The following is a 20,973-nucleotide window of genomic DNA, read 5'->3' as shown; positions in this document are numbered from 1 at the left end:
GAAGCGGCACGGCGCCGGGGCTTCCCTCGGCCTCGGGGCCACCGCGACGCAGGCGGGCGACCCGGCGGTGGCGACGCCTTGCGAAGAAACGCGCGTCTCTAGAGGAAGAAAACGAGAGCAGAAAGAGCTCCGCGCCTGTCACACAGCCACGTGGGGAAGTCCACGTTCGGAGGCTGCCCGTTTGCTTTTAAACTGTGTCATCAACCAGAGCGGCAACCGCTCATGGCGGAGCGAGCCTTCGCCCGCCATCTTGCCCCCAGCCCCAGTTAGCCGAGACGCTGGGGGAAGCCCAGGGGCTCGCGACCCCCACAGCACGACGCCCGCTCACGAGGCAGCGCTGCCGGCGTGACAAACCTTCGCGGCGCACAAGGCAGGGCCGAGGGCGGCAAGGGTCTGCCCGAACTGGAAACCGGCAAGTGGGGCTCCCTGCACAGGCTCCTCACCTGTAACAGCGGCTCGCAAGTCCCCCCTGGGGTACGCGGCCTTCAGGAAGAAGCTCGAGTCCTCTAATGACTGTCAAGATGTTTTCTGACCTCTACATTGACAGCTAGCAGTACAATGAATGCAGTAGCGTTTGCTTTTAGGGCAGGAGGAAGCGCAACTTCTGTTTATGGCTTCATTTGTGCTGCTACCAACCATAGTTGAATTCAGCTTAGCAGTCTTTCCTCTGACACCCCTTACAGGATGCTCTGAATGCTACAAAAATACAGCATTTGAGGCTTTCCACTGTTTGTATTTTTTTCTGAACACTCTTACCACTCTGAGCTACAGCATTCTCCAAATGCAGGAGAGAGTTTCCCTCACCATGAAAGTGACTTCACTTAAAAGGCATAACATTGTTTACAAAAAGATGTGAAAGATCAACTGCTTTTAAAGCATGTGATCCTGACGAATTTCTGAACAGCTCCACAAATGCCATTAACCTTAAAAACATCATTAGCTATTTTAATGCATTACATATATCCATTTCCATGATAGATCATCATTCAAATGAGGATTTATTTCAGCACACAAATGCCTGAAACACCTGTCATATATGCAACCATGGAGTGGAGGAGTTGGAATAAATGTCGTTATCAGTAGTAATCCATTTGATGAGTTTTCTTTCCTTACCAAGGTGCCCAACCACTGCACTTTTCCCAGAAGAACAAAACCATCCTGATCTCAGGCTGGAGATCTGCCTCCAACCACAACACTTGCAGACTCCCCACCTCAAATTTGCAGGAAAGAAGCTCCACTGTGGTGATTAACCCACTATGTGGCCCCTAAAATCTGATACTGTCAGACCAGCCTAATAAAGAGCTCCCCGGGATATAGCTACTGTATTGGAAATGGTTCCTCTGATCTCACTTTCTCACAATTAGCTCACGATGCAAAGAACAACAACAACAAAAAATTCAGCTGCATGGGCACCGCCTAGAGAACAGGCTACTTTGGCTCATGGGTCATACTAGCGGTAGTTAGCTGGCCAAATAAGAGGCCAAAATGTCCACGTTCACTTCCAAGAGTGAGAGCTGAAAGAGTACATGACGATTTGACTGAAAGAAGTTGACAAAACACAGCGAGCAGCATGGGAACAGCAATCCACCACCCCGAATGCCTTATAAATAAGTAACTTTACATAAACACTGGGGAAAAAAAAAGAAGAGGAAAAAAGAAAAAAAATTCTCTATCGGCATACCAACAGGCTTGGCCAACACCCTTAGAAACAGATTTAGAGTTTATTGTAATAAAGTCCTTCAAAAACAAGTTTACTACACCAAGATACAAAGTCAGAGATTTTTTTCCAGCCCACAATATTGCTCATTGATCCACAAAGATTTATAGTTAGTAGTAGGCATTGGTGTTGTTACAGGAAAAATAAACCTAGTACTGTTTGCTGTAGCATACTAACAATAAAATCCCGCAGAACAAAAATGAAGTAAAAACATACCACAGAACCCAGGACAAAGGTTGCACTTTACCACCCTATTTTGTTAATCTTAAAAGCTTTCAGCTTGTATTCATGGTAATGCTACTAATGTTCTTGTGTCAGAAACAAGCCAAGCTCAAAGAAATCTTGAAATTGTAAACAAGAGTATGTACCACTAGGGGAGCGATCAGCATGCAATTTCTATTCACTTTGCTATTAAATGCACTACTGAAAAGAAATGTAACAAGAGGCAAAAAAAAAAAAAAAAAAAAAGAAGGGGGGGAGGGGAATAAAGCTAACAATCTCGACCAAAAGTGAATTAAGGAATTAAGTGAAGCACTTGGCAAGAACTATTTCCATCTTAGCTTAGGGTTCCAAAGCAACATGCAGTCCTAAATAATGAACTCGGCACTCAAGAGCCACATAAAAGAAAGTGTTTTGTAGATGTAATACTTAACACAGTTCAACAACCTCACCTGGATTTCAGTATTGGTCTAAAACAAAGCTGTCCTCGTCTGAGATCATTACCTAGGTCTAGTGTGTTCACCCTATGTATGACGCAGATTAACAGTACCTCAACAACCACAACTGTGATGTTTGCTTGCATTAGAAAGGATTAATTCACAAATGAAAGGGTGAATGCGTTAATTCAAAACTAATGACAGAATATTTCAGAACACAGGCATCCTTGTAACAAACTGCTGGTTTTGATGTGCTACCACTGACAAGAAGAAAGCAGGTTTCTTGGGTTGTTGACAAAGAACAGTTCAACGCCTGCATGCTGCTTCTTGTCTTGTGTTGTCCATAAGCTTTCTGACACAGAGATTGTTTGTGCTTATACAGCACCTGGCAGAACTCAGTCCTACCTCATTCATGCAAACATTCTCATTTTTAAAATTGGTTACTGTTGTATTCACGTAACGCGCCCCCTACCACCAATGTATGGCATTCATTAAACCATACTGTATTTCTCCCAGCTGCATATTGACCACATTGAATCTCATGCAGATTTATGAAGCAACTTCACTTCCAGGTGAAGTTCAATGAGCAGTTAAGCAGCCAGTTCAAGGAGCTGCCAAAGCACAGCTTTAGTTATTGCACTGATGTTCACAATGGGTATGCGCCTTAACAGTGGATCCCTTACAAATTCTGAAATCAAATTTTGCTTTAAGAACATATATGACTAGAACATATTAGACCAGTTTTGGTTTGTTTTGGGTTTTTTTAATACTTCTATTGCAGCCTTATACTGATGAGAATGGTAGAGAACACAAACCAGACAGCCCCAAACAAGCACCAGCAGTGCTGTGTTCTATGGTGCCCTCTTCAGAAAACAGCAACTCAAGGGCTGGAGAAAGCACAGAGCCTCTACACCCCCTTCACTGGCCAGCTACTTCTCATTAATACTCTGTACTGACTCACTGACCATGTAATGGTCCCCCACATGGACCATATAATACTACCATCTCAAAACAATCATCAAGAGTTTGTATCTGTTTTGAAAAACAGCAAATGACAAGCTATAACAGAAGTAGGTATATATTTACATACATAAAGCAGACCGCCATCTGCACAAAGGGCCAGTGTCAAGGTTAACAGGTTAAGTTCACACCTACAGCTACCTAAGCATACAAACTTATCACAGGTTCTATTAATACAGGAACACCTTCAAAACAATCTTTTATTTTAAAAGTGATAAGCAGATCAGAAAAGTAAATATATGGACTCCAGAACACTGATGTTCTGATAGCCTGCAACTAGCTGTCATGAGTGGTTTGAACCCAGTTCTAATGCCACCGATTATTGCTTGATCAATGAGACATTAAAGAGCTAACTACAGCCAGTATCCTGGACCAGCCACTGCTCTGCTGTACAGCCAAACAGCAAGCTCTGGACCTGAGTGCCCATGTCATGGGCCCAACCACTGTAGCCTTAGTTTGGGATTAATGTAATTTGGTAATTTAAACACAGATTCCATTACAATGAATGGTGATTAAACTAATGAAATATAGGAACAAGGTAATTGAACATTTTTTTTAGAGTCTCAAGAGGCAGACTTTTAAATTACACTCCATGAAGGCAGCAGGACCCATATAACTATTATTCACTTCAAGCTTCTCTATATGCTTTAATATTTGCAGCTGGCACAGTAGCAGTAGCAGGGTTTCTCATGCAATACTTTTGGCAGGACTGTAACCTGAGAGGTCATCAATACTGTTTTTCAGGACAGAAATGATTCATCCCTTTTCTCCCTCCCAAAAGTGCATCATCCTCTACATGCAAAGCATTTCAGGGACCAGCACTACACGGGTTTTTTGTATGCAGGTAGCACAACACACCATGTAAAAACGTATCTCTGCCTTATCCTCCCAGTCAGGCTACAAAAGTTTATTTCAAGCACCAAGTAAGATCCATCTTTTCATCAAGCGTCTCCCATGCTTCACAGCCAGGACCTACAGCAGTGAGTCAGTGCAAGCAGGTGAGTCATTGCCCTGGTCTCACATAACTTCTGGGAAAGGTGGCCAGATGAGCAGTCTTAAACATGGGGGTATCTCTCCTTCCCTAGGGAAGGGGCTAGGGCAGGCAAGAGCAGGCCTTTGTCACTAGAGGTCATGCAATCTTGCTCCCAGTTTCTCCTCTTTCCCCAAGACCACCAGGACACACTTGGTGCCAGGGGAATTGCCCGATAGGCATACTCCTAGCTCCCATTTTTTCCCAGGGATCCCATCACCTCTGCTGCTGCACAGCAGCTGTGCCAAAGACCTGCACTGCAAGGTGGCACTGTGGACAGAGTCTTTAAAAAAAAAAAAAAAATCTGCATGTAAGACAGAAGTTTTAACACAGCCAAACTAAAAGGGAAGTTGTACAAGTCTCACTCTTGAGCTGAATCTGAATTAGCACCCCAAACTCACAACAGTGCATAGTAAGAAAATACATACTATGGCCTGTCTGCGCACAGGTTTCCATGGAGGTAAAGCCAGGTATGCCAACACATGCTCAAGCCAAAGCCAGACTGCCCAGAGTTCTGGGGGCACTGACAAATGCACCCCTTACTCTCCCCCCCAGATACAGCCTTCTGACCCACTTGGTTTCCCAGAGATGGTCCTCCAGCCCTAGGCTAAAGGATGCTGTCTTCCTTAACACAGCAATAAAAAGAAAAAAAATAATTGTGCATGGGTAAAATCTTGTAAGAACTCTTAACATGTAGAACATGTGGGAGAAAATGCTCTGCCTTACCAAGGGGGCAACAGCATTAACTCCTGAATCTTTAACAGCACTGATAGAAATGTAATTGCTGGCAATTTTAGTAAACCCAGTATGATTTGAACTCAATATCTTTGAAATATGAAGCTGACATTTCATTCATTGTGTGATACTTCAGTTAACATCAGTAGCAATTTAAAAAAAATACCATTCTAGCTACCCGAGAACTCATTAAATACCCAAGAAAGATCAAGAGTAAAAAAGCCTTTAAAATAGAGGTTAGAGTTTGCATTACTCAGATTTCTTAATTCATGCCATGTTTTGCACACACATGTATGCATACCATAGAAAACAATGAGAATCAGAGTAGGCGTCCAGCCCTAGGAAAACAAGCCCACAGAGATATACAGGCTCAAGTCTAATGGCAGTGAAGGTCTGCTTGGTTCACTAGGTATAACTGTGCTCACGATGCCTTTATCAGGACTGAAGTCTTAGTTTATTACTGTTATCCTTTCGCTCAAAAAAAAGATTATACAAGAGTTTATCACAATCTGACAAAACAAAGCACTTAAAAGTAATTTCACATTTTCGACTGCCTTTCATCTCAGCACCCCAAGGTACCACACTGATTTTAGATCCATTTCCTAAATAGGTAAAACAATGCAGAGGAGCAGTTTGGCCGAGGTCAAACAGCAAGACCTGGCAAAGCAGCTCAAGCAGCCCAGGTCTCTGCTGCACACGCCACCGCCACGCTAGACGTACTGCATCATTAAAAGTGGCAACAAATCATCCCACCCAAGCACCGTTCCTCTCGGCAAGGTTACTGTCACTAGATTTCTGAACGATAAACTTTATACAATCACACCATGGGATCACCACAGCATGCAGCTTTCTTGTGCTTACTATCCTTCTTAATGTTGCTATTTGAAGCAGCAGAGAATGAAATTTTGGGGTCAAAAATAACACAAGTGTTAAGTAATTCTTAGCAGTAAACTACATGATTAATTCAGTGTTTAAAAACATTAGTTCGTACACAACAAGAATCGTTCCCTTTTTCTAATCCTCTTCAGACTTGGTGCTGTGATTCAACTCAACCTCAGACTCTTTTCTCTCAGTGTCTGACAGCCAGCTCTGGCACTTGCTTTAGCAGAAATTATTTGGAGGAAGGGATGAACATAGGAAGAGACATCAATGAAGTGGTGTGATTCTTCCAGATACAATTCTGGCTGAGCCTCACAATGCCGTAAAGCATGTTTGAAACATCATCAACAAATCTGTGCTTTATTTTCATAAATACACCCCATTTATCTTTGAGGAAAAATACTCAATTGCAATAAAAAAAATTGACAGCTGCATTTGTTTAATTTTAAAAAGAGACAGCTGTACTTCTTGTTCAGTGAAGTGTTGCTCATACTCTTCTGATACTCTAGTCTCCAGAGAGAAAAGAAATGACAACAAGTGGAGTAAAAATCCTCACAGGGGCTAGAAATGGGAGAACACCACTTTTGAATAAACAGGGCAAGTATATTTGTGACTGTGCTATACATCAACATATTCCTTTGGAAGATTTTTATTTTTTAGATTTGAATGGAGAACACCCAGTAAAAGCCAATTTAAAAAAAGAAAAATCTTCTGTAGTTAAACTACACTTGCCTAAACTATCAGCTAACATGATTAGCTCACTTTTTTAGGATACCATCTGTTTTTCCTCTCAGCGTCACAATGATTTTTTGAGAGGAGCCACTACGCTCACACACACACAACTATTTGCAAAAGAGACCCCTGACCGGATTCACCACCCATCTCATACACACAGTTGAAAAGTATCAGTAACTTTTTTTTTTTAATTTGTTTTTCAGTTGCCCAAATTGAGAAGAGGAATCAAAATGAGCAAGCAATGTTTATATGAAGCCATTCTGGCATGATTTTCACAGCATGCACAGAAAAGCTAGTGGAAGCAGAAAAACACGCAGAATTTGCTGTCAAATGTACATTTTTAAAATAGACAATAATGGATGTGATAAAATCTAGCTCATCTCTCCTAGCAAAAATATTTTCAGAGCAAGACTCATGGTTCTCCATTTAAACTGTGAGCTGTGGTATATTTTTTACATTTTGGTCAGGGCTTAGTTTCTCATGATGCAACAATCACTTCTCTTATTTGTATTATAAGGCCAAATCTTCCTCTCTGCAATCTGCAAGCAGCTTGAGTTTTTTTAAAAAAAAAAAAAAAGCAGCCTTGGATAAAACTCATAAAAGGTAATATCAAGTGTTCTTCAAGATCCCAGTGGGAGGTGATTTCACTCTCTGGAAACTTGTAACTGGATAGTTTTATGTCTGTCTTGAACAGAATTCCAACAAACCTCCCTCCAGCTAAGGCATTTCTAACTCCTCCTAAGTTAGAGACATAATCAATTACAGTATCCAAAATTATATCCAATTGATATTATTCTCTCACACATTCATTAAATTATATACATGTATTTTTAAAACAACATTTACTGGGATCACCGAAGATGACAACTCTCCCTTCTTTTTTGTTTTAAACAATGAGGTTTGAGATTTAATTCAAACCCTTTAACTTCAAGCCAAATGGAAATTACAAAACCCCTAATTTGTACAGAAATTTGGAGTAGAATCATTTCCTATTCCACAATGATCAAGAGATGGGCAACATCAGGGGAAGGGAATCATAATGCATGAGCAGGTAACACAAATGTTATCCATCAGGACTACAGCCCCAAAGGAAGAGAGACAAGCAGGCCTTTTCACTGAAAGAGTAATAGCGACAGATACCAATTTGTAAGGAATAGGTCAAGGAACATTAGCAGGCAAGTTAAGTGACAGCACTCCACTGCCAAAGGATTAGGCTACACTTTGGTTATGGGAAATAGTCTTCTACAGAGGGGGACAGCCTGCCATGACTTGCTATTTTTGTTTGGCTAAAATGGCCCTAGCGATTTACAACACAAGTCATTGTCTTTGCATAAATAAATAAATAGATAAATAAGGAAGAATGCTTTTGTGTCCTGAAGAAAGTTACTACTGAATTTCCACAACACGAGGAAGAGTTGGAAAGGAAATAGATGGAAACCTTTTTGTTGCTCTTCTCACAGTGGGAGATCAGTAGACAAGGCCCTGCATTTGATCAAGTGACAGGAAAAGAAATTTCTTGAAATACAAGAAATTCCACTTAAACATAAGGACACCTCCCTCCCCCGCTTTAGAGTAAGAGTGACTGAACACCAGAATAGGTTGCCCAGAAAAGTGGTGGAGTCTCCATCCTTGGCCATAGTCAAAATCCAATTGCACATGGTCTTGAGCAGCCTGCTCTAGCTGACTCTGCTTTGAGCAACAGATATGGACTAGATGATCTCCAGGGGTACCTTTCAACCACAACCCATTCTGAGATAATTTTGATTTTTCTATTTTTGAAACACATTGTAAAGCTTTACTTTTCATATCTCTATAGTAGAGACAGCTTTGGTTTGTCCATGTGAAGCTTCTTGAACTATAGACGTCTTAAAAGTGTACAAGTATCTTTGGCTTGTGCTTTCTTCAGTGGATATGGCTATACAATAAGTTAATTTGCAGATATTCCAGATGCTGCACCTCAACACTAAACATATACCTATTACAGTTTATATTCCAGGCTCAGTGAAGAAGGCTGTGTTGAGGGGGGGTGTGAGTGTTGTATTTTTTAAGTCAAGGACCTAGCAATTAACTGTAGGACACGATAAAACAAAAGGGGCATCTCAAAAACTTTGCAGACAGACCAACAGACAGACAAAATAATACTGAGTCCTGCTAAGCTATGCGACTGCTGAAGGAGCCAGACTGCAAAATGGAAAATGAGTTTGGAGCCAACCAAGGAGGAAGCCAACTAAGACTGGCTACTTTCCACCACCAAATGTCAGGTGAGAGCTAGAAGGATACATTTTAATAGATTCCCATTCAAATTCAAGGGATAAATATTCCTAGTAAGCTGGTACCTGTAGCCAAATCAAAGGAGCAAACATATGGTTGCTTTTCTGATGAATGGCCTGACAGGAGGGTTGGAAAAGCCCTATCTGCCAAAGACACGCAAGTGTAATTTACATGGTGTTTAATACTGTCCTAGCAGCCCCAGAGAGAAATTGGAGCACAATTACTCTAGGTGTTTTCTAAAGAGGATATTTCCCTCAGGAAGGAGTTTCCAAAGGATTATCTGAATTTGGCTCTGGTTGCAACTAAAATTTATCTCTGCATGGAACCAGAGTCACATGCCCAGAGGAACTGATGACGTGTTACAGAAAAGGAAGTCTGCTCAGCTGACAAAAACTGTGTGTGTTTCCAAGGCTGATGGAGTCTTTTCAGTGTTCAGGCTAATAACTGAAGATACAGAAAAAACAAAGAGAAATTACACAGGAGAACATTAAATTATTGTCTAGAACTGGGAGTCTGAAATATTTTGTTTTGTGGGAGGAGGCAAAGGAAACAGGATGAGAGATATTGAAAGCAAAGAACAGAAGTCTATCACAAGCAGTTTATTTTTTCTAAATATGTAACACTTCTTAATCATTACTAGGAAATAATCGTGCTAGCATAATTGTGTCTTAAAAAGCCTACAGGCAGAAAATGAGATATGGAAGCAAGCAATTCATAAACCAATTAGCATTAAATGAAAAGCTGCAACTAATATAAACAGTAAAAGCGCACTTAACAGTTAACCATCAAATAAAAGATTTTAGAGACATACTGACTTTCTACAATTTTAAAATGAAACTTTAAAAGGTATTTGATGCATATAGATAAGAGTATACACATGCTAGCATTGTGTTCAATCCCCTTAAGATATAAAATAAAAAAGTGCCAGTCTTCTACTCCATCAGATGAAAGTATATGGAAATGATGTTCAGAAGTACACATTTAAATAAACAAACATCACAAATTCAGAGAAATTGACTTCATGCTTACAGGTAGAGTATCTAGTTGACATTCATGGCCCTAAGTTGTTTTTTATTAGAAAATTATTATTTTGCAATCGAGTCAGACTGCTAATATAATCTTTCAAAATGGTTGGAATACTGAAAAATGCAAAAGCTAGCCCTTAAATTATGAATTTAATTTTAGGTAAGACATAAGTTTTAATGTCTAAATTTAAATAGTATGTAAAGCCAATTATAAAATTTTAGCAAAGAATAAGATTCAGCATAGGAAGCACTGAAGGGATGAAGTTGAGGCTTATTCATAAGGATGCTCTCAATCACTGAGAAAGATCTGACAAGACTGAAGGAATGTTCTTTCTTGTAGAGGAGCCTGAAGGAATTTTTTTTTTTTTTTTCCACTGAACTGTTCAGCAAATAGCTAACACCGAACAGACTTCAAGTTACCTGTTCATTAGCACTGAGTTATGTGGCTTGCAGGAGTAAGAGGAGAACTTGAAGGATCTATTTCATTGATCTATACTATTCCCAATATAGCAAGGGATACTTATAACGTGTGTAATTTCAATGAACATCATTAGGTTGTGAAAGCCAAGCAGTTATTTTGCACTGTTTTATATTTCTTTGGTACTCAAAACATTGACAGTTTAGTACCTTCTTTAGTCCAGGCTGTATTTACAATGACAAATAGCAGCATATTATTATTTAGAGAACAAATTTGTAGTGAATGAAAATTTATAGATTTCAAAGTGTTTCTTTTCTTTCTTTTTAATCACTCTAGCAGGTTCAAAAACAAAGGCTGCAAGTTTACACTGCAGGGTTATCCCACTGTGCATTATATGTTCATGCTCTACTGATACTCAGTGCAACCCCACCTCCCCTCAATTCAGCGTCATAAAAAAAGCTTCACCCCAGTTCCCAGACACCCAGCTGACAGAGGTACTTACCAATAGCCTGAGCAAGGGCTATTACAACTTCCTGGCATGTTGTGACTTCAGTGACCCCACACACAATTCTCTGGACTCCATCCACCCATACTTTGAGCTCCATGGTTCACCAGATCATCCAAGAGCCATGAATGCAAGTCGGTCAAGTCATACTTGCAGCTATACCAGAGATAATGCAGCAGACTTCTCTCAGCAGCTAGAAGAGAGAAAAATCCTGGTGTTTATGGTGAGGCGTTACCAATGTAAAAAGTTGAACAAATTCACCTTAACATCTACTAAGCTGAAGAGGCAACACAGCCTCCTTTCTTTAAAAATAATAACAGGAATCAAACACCCCATGCTTTAGCAATGTCTACCCGTTCTGTTGACATACCAGAAGTTTCATTACAGTTTATTTCCTAAAATATTAAAAGTTATTACAAAAAGAGCACCAAGAGGAATAGCATTAAATAAACAACTCCGGACTAAACTCATAACAGTTTCCACTAACAGGTGCCCCCTCTTCCTTTATATATTGCCTGGATGTCTCAAGGGACTGGTTACAGATGCTTTCAGTGTTTGTTCAGTAATTCCTAGCAGGTGGTGGCATAGCAAAACAAGGGGGAAACATTTTTAATTACAGCCATCCGTGAGAGTCCAACCTTGCTCTCCATAAAGAAGCAGCTGAAGGCTCCTAGTCCCAACATACCTGTGCATTTAGTACTTATGCTGGAAAACCCAGAAAGGAAAGCAAGCAGACATTTGCTTGTCTCTTTCTCTAAAACAGAGAGATGCATCAGAGAAAGCGGCGTAGTGGTGGTTTAACCCCTGCCAACACAGCGCTGGTTCTGTAAGAAAACACTTCAGCTAATGTGCTGAGGTTTTCCATAGGCACTCCAATGACACTAAACCAAAAATCAAGCCCTACAATCTAGTCTAGTCAGTTCTCACTTTCGAACATGGTTCTACTGCCTGTGCTGAAATAACACCACTCCTACCAGCTAATATGGTATACTAGCTTCCAATTTCATTTTAAAATAAGAAAATACCCCAAGTTTGTAAATGAAAAAAAACCCCAAAAACAAACAAACCAACCAACCAGTCGGGGGTTGCTTTTTTCTGAAACAAAGAAATCCCATGAATCCAAAAGTCTCTTTCTGGCATTTGAGTGCAGAAAAACTTTGAAGCGCAGAAATAAAGTTAGAGACCTAGGGAGCTAGATTAGGACTTAGCAATCAGCCATTTGCCCTCTGCTGTCTTGTTACCAACAGTCAAGCTGCTCAATGTTTATCTATTAACTACTAGATTAATTACTAAGCTGAACTCTAGTGGTTTTGCTATGAGTTCAGCTTTTCCAGGGGCTGCTTTTCTTCTGCATAAACAGATCCACTGGCACCATGGCTCACAAAAGTTAATTTCTAACTGGAACTGCTGAGATGCTGAATTTCAAAAGTTTCTAAGTAAAAACTCCAAAAAGAATTTTTGTTTTAAAAATATAAAAACTCCCCCCAAAAGCGAAACAAAAACCCAACCACCAATAATGATGATTTTTCTTTAAAAACAAAACCTAATGAGATAGCTGGGTTATTTAAGCAGATAGAGGAAAAATAAACCGTGATAATACGATAAAAGAAGCTCATGTATTCAGGTAATCCAATATGGATAAAGTGATAAAACTAAAGACAATATTTTTGAAGAATTAAGTACCAGGAAAATGGATAACACAGGAACAGAATAAAAGAAATCTGAAAGTTATTTAGAGGAGATTAGTAAAGACAAGCAGGGTAGGGTTACACAAGGAACATGGAATCTGATGATGCTGATGGATTTAACAGAACTGCATGTGGAGGCAGAAATGGTGCAGGAAAAACTAAGCAAATACTTGGTACAGTTCATGTTTACAGTCTAATCAGAGCTGCCTTCTCCTGGTGAACACCTCTTTCTGCATCAAAAAAGATGTACTAGTGCAGCCCTCAAGCTAGAGTGGAAGATGATTTCCCTTCTACAACCAAATACTTCATTCAGCAGCTGATAAAAATCGACACGTGATCCAGAAGACACACTGATCTCCACCTGACAAGTTGTGGCAGTCAGCAGCAACACACCTCAAAGCCTGCTAGAGCCACAGGGGTCACACCACAGTCAGAGGACAAGCTTTAGTGGAGAAGCACTAAGCAAGTCTTCTGTAAAGTCAGCCCAGCACATACACACCAAAGTCCCTGTCCAAAAGTACCCGCTTAGAAAACAAAAGAAACATGAGTTAAGTCCAAATGTATAAGTAAAACCAGATTTCAAATATGCTTGTATAATTAATCAACAAAAAAGTGATAACTTTTAAGAATACCCATGTATACAGAAAGAGAGTCTTTTGAGACATGAGTAAGCACCTGAAAACCCAAAGAGGTCAAGGAGTTTTATAATAAACATCTTCCCACGTGAAGTTACATACTTCAAAGAAAACTACTATCTGCACAAGTATTAATAGTGTACAAATACAGAAATACTTTAGTCAGGTAGCACCGTTTTAACGTACCAATAAACTAAGCAGAAGAAAGTCTTTTACTAGCCTGTAATATAACAGTGACTGAGAAAACACCTAACAGGCCCCACCAGTGACCTCCGTTGTTTATTCCTGGACCAGCTGTCCTCACAAATAAACAGACCTCACATTCCAAGCCCAGCCATAAGGAATTTTATTAATTAACTTAATATCTTGCTGAGAGTTGAACAGTTCAGATTTACTGGCACAAAACAAGCCATCTCTCCATGTGACAACACACACGTCAGCAAAGCATCCGACAGCTCTAATTGTTTTTCTGTCTGTCAACATTCAAAGTATTATCTCAATTTAGCAAGCCAGCAAGTGCATTTTTTTCCCCCCAGTCAGCACACAATGTACAGTCTTACGTTCAGTGCAGATCAGTTTTGGTCATCTGTTTTCCTATTGTCCATCTTAGAAAAAAAAACAATGCCAAAACACTAAATAAAAATACTAAAGAGAGTCATTATTTAATAAAGAAATATTTGCTGACACTTCCAATTTTGAAAACAACATTCACCAAAGCAGCAGGTGATCTGAACAAAGTGTCTTTGAAACAGTCCGAGCTCAAGGGAAATATTTCCATTCATTTCTTACAGGGCAAATAGTTTTAATAGACTGAATAGTGATAGCGAACCAATAAAAGCAGCCTGTGGTATGTGCTTCCATCAGACCAATATGCAGGGCTGAATTAAAGGACTGCGTGCCTGCCCCACAAGTGCTAATGGGATTCTTTGAGGCACCTGTCACTAAAAACAGAACACACACAGACATCAGAAGTGTAAGATCTATGTGGTGAAATCACTGTGTCTCATTATAGTTTCTAAGCAAAGCTAATCTATAATAAGAAAAAAAAAAAATCTAGGATTGGTTTGGTTTCTAGGATTGTGCAGTAGAAGTTTACAGAGAGGTCTGAAAACCAGAAAACCTTTTGGCTGTATCTCTATCTCTGCTTCCCAATTATAACTCTATAAAACCTTTTTATTAGCATTTAGTTTTCCTTCATGTGTATGCAGCTCTTTATTTGCTGACAGTTAACTCATGCCCCATTAATAGTTTCTTTGCCTTTCCACTGAGGGCCATTCTGACAGTCCCAAATACATTTTTCAACCTGAAGTTCATGTCCAGACTGTACATTGTGTTCTTGCAATAGAGAAGGCAAAATAACCCTTACCTGCAATACCATACAAATTTCTCTCTGAAGCCAACGGAAAGGGTTAGGGGGGAAAAAAGCTCACCTGAGGTTTCACAGTCCCGTAAATTCAAAACTAGTTCACCTTATGCATAACTTCTTATTTTAGCAACGACTGGGAAGAGGAATGCAAAGCGAATTTATTGAGGAGAGGCACACAAGCCAAAGCATGCCTCTGAACACAGCCTCCCCCCTAGTTGTTCAGTGATCAGCTCCATAGTGACAGGTATTTCTGATTGGAACCAAGCATCGGAAATCTGGTGTCCCCCAGCTACTTCCTCTCCCCAACTCTCTCCCATGTGCTTTTTGTTCTCCCCTACCTTGCCTGAAGCCTCCTCAATTACATTTTTTGCCACGCATTGACCAAATTTTCCCTAAATTCTGCTTTTATCCTAATTGGCTGATGATATCTTGCTCTTTCAGATATTTGTTCAGTTAAGTGTAAAGAAAAATCCAGCATATATACACACACGCATCTATGCTACTATTTGGCTACCTCTTCACAGCTCGTTTACAAACTACAAAAAGGCTGCAACTTCACAGAAGACCAGCAGAACTGACGAAGTGTGAAGGGCTTTTCTTGTATTTGAGAAAAAGAGATATTCCAAGCAGATGCTTGCAAAACCTATCTATCCTTGACATAAGTGTTAAGTCATGAGAAACCCTTAGAGCTAAAATTAAGATGTTGATTTCACCTCATTTCTAATCTTTAGAAGGTTCACAGCATCTGAAAGCAGCATGCACCTCAAATCGGGGCTAAAATCCTGCTGCAGCTGAAGCCAACTGGAGAATTTTGACCAACCACTTCAGTAACTTCCTGTTTCCCCCACCAAATAATCAGCATGTTGTTTAGTATACTTAAAAGTGAGCACACTTTTATTCATAGTTAGCTATAACATCCTCTAGAGTTTGGCACTTTCCCTTTATTTCTCATTCATTCTCTGTGCACTATGGCCAAGTTGTGCTCCATGCCTTTCCCTATTACGACACCAGATAGGGCTCCGAACAAAAAGGCAGCTTGTTCCACCCAGGTTGGAAGCTGTTAATAAGAATAGTTAGTTAGTGCAAGCCAGGCTTGACTGAAAAAGAAAAAAAACCAAACCAAACCAAACCCAAGTACAAATAAGCCAGTTCAGCTACCCAGAAAGAGCTTATAAACCATCCTGAAGAGTGTGACAGTACCCCCTGTGAACAGGGAGGCATCTGGCACATCCTCCCTACCATAAGAATACTGGTGTAGAGCAAAGCAACATTTTGCAGATGAAGATGACTGCAAATACAGAATTGGCTCCTGGAACCAAGCTAACTAGTATTTACCTCCTCCCTTAGACTGATGAAGGAGAAATATCCTACAAGATACACTGCTTCCTATCACTAAATGGGCAAAAACCTTTCATGTCAAGTCAAGCTATCAAGTGAAACTCTTCTGCACACAAAATTTTACTAGAAAGGAACAGGTTATAGTTTTGAAATCAGTATACAACTTTCTGTGAAAAGAAAGTGTTTACACAGAGGTAGCATCCAAATTTTTTAGTGGCACTAAGCAATTTCCTCTTGTGGAGTGTTACTCTTTTGCTATTCCAGAAGAGCACTCAGAGATAATAAGCACTGCTTAAAACAAACAAACCACAGGTCCCACAACCATGAAGATGACAGTGTTGAGAAGGAGCTTGAGAGAGAGTTTGAGCACCAAGGAATTCTCCTCACATGAGACTGGCCAAAAGACGGTCTAACACATGTCTGTGTGAAACAGGCCAAAATCCAGATGCCACAAGTGATATCCAAGACACATGCAAACCATACACACACACACTACCTGTGAGAGGACAGAACAGCACCGATATGCAAGTTTGTACAAACTCTGCACTACACGAGGTTGTTTCTAGCAGCAATGGCTGCTAGAGATCTTGCCTCCAGATAACCTAGAATTCCCCAGAAGCCCCAGTTTCCCAGACAAATGACTAGCTGACTTGCATCCAAGAACCCTCAGCTATCTAGTCCAGGAGCTGTTGCTTGCTTTGCAGTTTCTTCTTGTGCAATGCAGCTAACAATATGGTGGGGGAAAAAAAAAATGAGGAAAAGAAACATTGTTTTGAAGCAGGGGATGCTACAATAGATATTTTCCCGAATTACAGAACATCCCCCACCTCTCCTTGAGCTACAATCTTTACAGCACAAAAAAATCAAATTGGAAGTCTCTCTTCTCTTTGTATTGGTAGAACTGGCCAAAAAGAATTATTAACTTGTTTTCTTTTGGGGGTGGGGGAGTGATAAGAGTGGGTAAAGAATCCATCCACACCTTTTGTCATCTCTTTCAAAGATAAATTTTATTAATGGCAACAATCAAGTGAGTTAATAGTTAAAATAATTCTTCCACATTGAAAATTATACTTTTATCTTCAGTATTTTAATTCTCAGTCTGATCTCTGACTTCAGGAAGTGTGTTTGTCTTTAGGGCATCTTCTTCCCTCACAATGTTTTAATCTCTACCCTTGCATGTCTTGATTTTTCATTGTCTGTTGTTCTAAGCCATCTTTATCCAAGACATAATTTGTTTCCTTTTCAGACACACAGAAACAAGTGACTGCTATCTCAGGTCTCAGCACAACCTGTCTCTTCCTCTCTCCTTCCCCCCCCCCCCCTTTTTTTTTCCTCCCTAGCCAACAAAAGAGACAGAAGCTGAATCCAAGTCTTTGCTGTCCCTAGTGACCTTTAACAAGCAAGCTGAAGGCCACACCTGTATACCAGGATCATCCCCAAATTCATTAGCAAGGCATCAGCACTCTTCCTCCACTGTCATCAATTAGCTTCATTAAGCTGACTCATGATTACAGGTAACAAACTGAAGAAGCCCAAGATACTATTTAGCAATGATTTAACTGCAGCATAAAACAGGACTCACCAGCTAGGGAGCTGGAGTACAGGAGATGAGGTAGCTAGAAAGCTTCATGATCACAGATTGTGTCTAAAATTCACATGCCTTCATAGAAAACAAAGTTCCAACCCTCTCTCAAGAATACAAATTGATGGCTGGAGTGTCAATTCTTTCAGAACCCATCACTGCCTGTAACACCTTGTATCTTGACTCACAATTTTGAAGTCACAAGGCTTGGCCCAACTGTGTTCCATAACATTTTCAAATCACTACAAAACATTTGAAAGAAAAACAAACCAGCAGGTGAGCTAATGAAACAGATGGCTTATTAAAGTTTCTTTTTATTTGGTCACTGTTAAGAACTTAACCTTGCATTTTCAACAGTAAGTTTCACACTCTCACACTTGAATTAATTCAACAGGAACAACAACTCTGAAATTAGTACTCTCCTTTCCCCAAGATTAGATATAAAAAGCATCTAACTCCACACAGACTTGAAGTACAAAAACCCAATGGCATTTTGGAGATGGTGATAGCACTCAAGTGAGAGTCCCAAGGATCTTTGCTTCCAATAACTAGATTTCAGTCAGACAATTTCAAAGCAGCAGTTTAAAACTTAAGAGCATTGTATTTAGGATATGTACCAGCAAATCAAAACAATATCTGATGCAGTGCTTACTTTCAGCTCTTGAGATAGGATTTATTTTCATACAAGTCTAAATCCAGTTCAAGCAGGCTTAATCACTAAATCCCAACCTTGAGTCTGTTTCAGGATTAGGACTGAAGTATCATCTGCAGGTGGTTTTACACAAAGCACTCTTTTTCCTCGCTCTGTATTCCAGCTACTAACAAGTTTATCAATATGAAACATCACAATCCTACTAGAGAGGCAGGACTAAACGGACCCATCTCAGAAAGCCTCGCTGCTTCACCACTGTTCTAGCAAGGGTTGGATAATTGGTAGCAGCACAGCAGAGGTTAAGACAGTTAGCAGCTAGGATGCATTTTATTCAGTGGCAGATGACCACTTTTCATCTTCCAGATGTTAGGAAAGGAGACTGCACTGCATATAAATTCTGTGACACACAGCTCCAAAAAGTCATATGCATTAAACAAACATCTCGTGATTGATCATCTCAAGTCAACAGGCAGACATTTACTACACTGTAATGTCTTCCAAAGCCCTGTAAGTATTTGTTCTTCATTAGTATCAAACACATAGAGCATTTGAAAAAAATAGCAACCACAACTTTATTAACAACAGCAACATTAGGGGAAGTCACATTTATACATCTCTAATATGGTCTAAATACTGTGTGGGAGTGAAAGAAAACAAAACAAAGAGCAGAGGAATAAGCAAGCTATTTCATTGTAGCAGAAATATTTAAATGAAAGCTACAATACACACAGCTTGCTTCGAAGTTGCCTTACACCTCTAGATGCCCTAGCTTCAAAGGAGAGAAAATAGGTCATTCTCTCAGCTGGTTTCAAGGAAGACACAGCCCCACCCGTTCAACATTTCCCTCTCCCCTTACGGATTGTCTGCAAACACTTAGAGCCAGTTGAAGGATTGAAGACATTTGTGTGCAATTGCCGATATTTACACTAATGGCAATGAGGTCATCTGCTCTGTTTTGGCAAGAACTGGCTTAACTCTTGGTTTTGTAGAGCTGATCTGTTCTTTACACTTCAGTCAAGCCCACATGCAACATTTGCTGTGCTTTGTCACTTGACTACAGCCACAGCTGTCAAAGTGAGGTGTTCCTTGGACTCCAAATGCAAACTGAGGGCAACCTTCATAAAGCTCAGAAAAACATACAAAAACCTTATTATAATTCCCACTTTTCAATATATAGACCAAAACACAGCACCCTCTTCCACTACATTTCTGGGAAAGTTGCGTGCAAATGAGCCCATTCCTCCACTTCCATGCTTGCATTGGAGAATTTAGGAAATAAAAAGATCTTACAATTTAAATTATCTGTTTAAATTTGAATTAGCTGAAGTTTTAAAAGTCAATTAGGTATATGGTTTAAAGCCATGGTACTACGTGACTACTGAAAAGAAATCTCACTAATTAAATGCAATTCCTGAAACAGAAATAAGGTGAGACACTTTCAACATAACAGTTGTAAAAAAATTATAATCTCAAAACTTTATTCAGAGAGCAGCTACATTATTCATTAAACATTATCTAAGAAAATTCAAGTCACTCTCCTGGCAATCTAGAAGAGTCTGCAAGACAGAACAGAACATATTTCTACAAGGATTCTTTAAACAGTTAGAGCAAGTAAGAAAAACGAGTGGGGGGGGAATCCATCCCTTTCCAAAATTTACACTTGGCTATGCCTACTTCCATGTCTCCCCAAGCACAAAAGAACTTCTTTGCTTCTTCTATGCTGTTCAGAGACTCAGCTGGATCACTGAAGTACCTCCCCTCTTTAGACAGCTGTGAGCTTGGGTAATTTTATTTATTAGAGCAAAATCTGAGGTGATCATCATGCACAGCAACAGCTTGTGGACTAAAATACTCTAATTGCATTACTTAATTTCCATAGTCCTGCTTTCAGTGCTGTGGTGGTGCTACAGCCAGCTCCAAGCTAAGACTACACTGCTTTGGCCAACTGGCCACACTGCCTCAAAATGGATGTGGAACTGCAATACCACTTCAAGAGGTGAGTATACTTAGGTATCTCTATTCAGCTAATAATTTTAGGAGAACTGTTACAAACTTCATACTTTCTAAACTACTAATTCTCTTAAGTTTGGCTAAAACTCACCTAAGTGGTCCAAAACTCACTGGGAGGGGCAAGAAGCATAGAGATGAGTAACATCACTATAAACACACTTACTTCCCCTTGGGAAGCAGTCTTACAAAGATCACATACGGCATTCATAGATTAACCCAGCAAAGAGCTCTTCGGGAAAAACAGGATTCTATGCCAAAAAATTGACAGCAAGTAAACAAATGTCACAGTCTGCAATACCAATGGAAAATGGATGTTAGGTCAAATTCAATATAGCAAGAACAACAGTTTTTCATTTTCCTGTTCCTATCTTCTTTCTCTGTTGCAACAATTTTTAAGCCAGCACCACTTTCCACTTACCGATTCCCCCCCATGTTTTCAGACACTGTCTACATTTTGTACCTTCTGAGATACAGCCTTTCATTACTGACCATGCAGTTACAGGCTTTCAGCTCAAGTCTTAATGACTACATCTTCCTCCTCACTGCACCCTCAGCAATCCCATCTTGTCCATTTGCCCAGAATGATGATGTCAGGACACTTTTCTGGAGTCAGCAGACTTGCCAAAAGCAGAGTGTGCAAAAAAGCCCTCCCCCTTCTCCAGCACATCATATGCGATCTACTTATTTTCATTCAGGAAGTCCTGCCACACT

General features: G+C 40.0%; 1 protein-coding gene across 3 annotated transcripts in view; it reads right to left on the bottom strand.

The window, feature by feature from the left end:
* Positions 1-20,973, bottom strand: part of RASSF8 (Ras association domain family member 8) — a 90,736-nt gene that overhangs the window by 10,564 nt on the left and 59,199 nt on the right. For all 3 annotated transcript variants that reach the window (XM_030040788.2, XM_030040789.2, XM_030040790.2), the window contains exon 3: positions 10,989-11,184. In XM_030040788.2, coding sequence (XP_029896648.1) covers positions 10,989-11,091 — 103 coding nt within the window. In that variant the 5' untranslated portion in view covers positions 11,092-11,184. The remainder of the gene's footprint in view (positions 1-10,988; positions 11,185-20,973) is intronic.

This window comes from Aquila chrysaetos, chromosome 17 (assembly GCF_900496995.4).
Source record: "Aquila chrysaetos chrysaetos chromosome 17, bAquChr1.4, whole genome shotgun sequence".
Lineage (NCBI taxonomy): Eukaryota > Metazoa > Chordata > Aves > Accipitriformes > Accipitridae > Aquila > Aquila chrysaetos.
The sequence above is the reverse complement of the archived record's forward strand: the minus strand, read 5'-3'. Positions and strand labels throughout refer to the sequence as shown.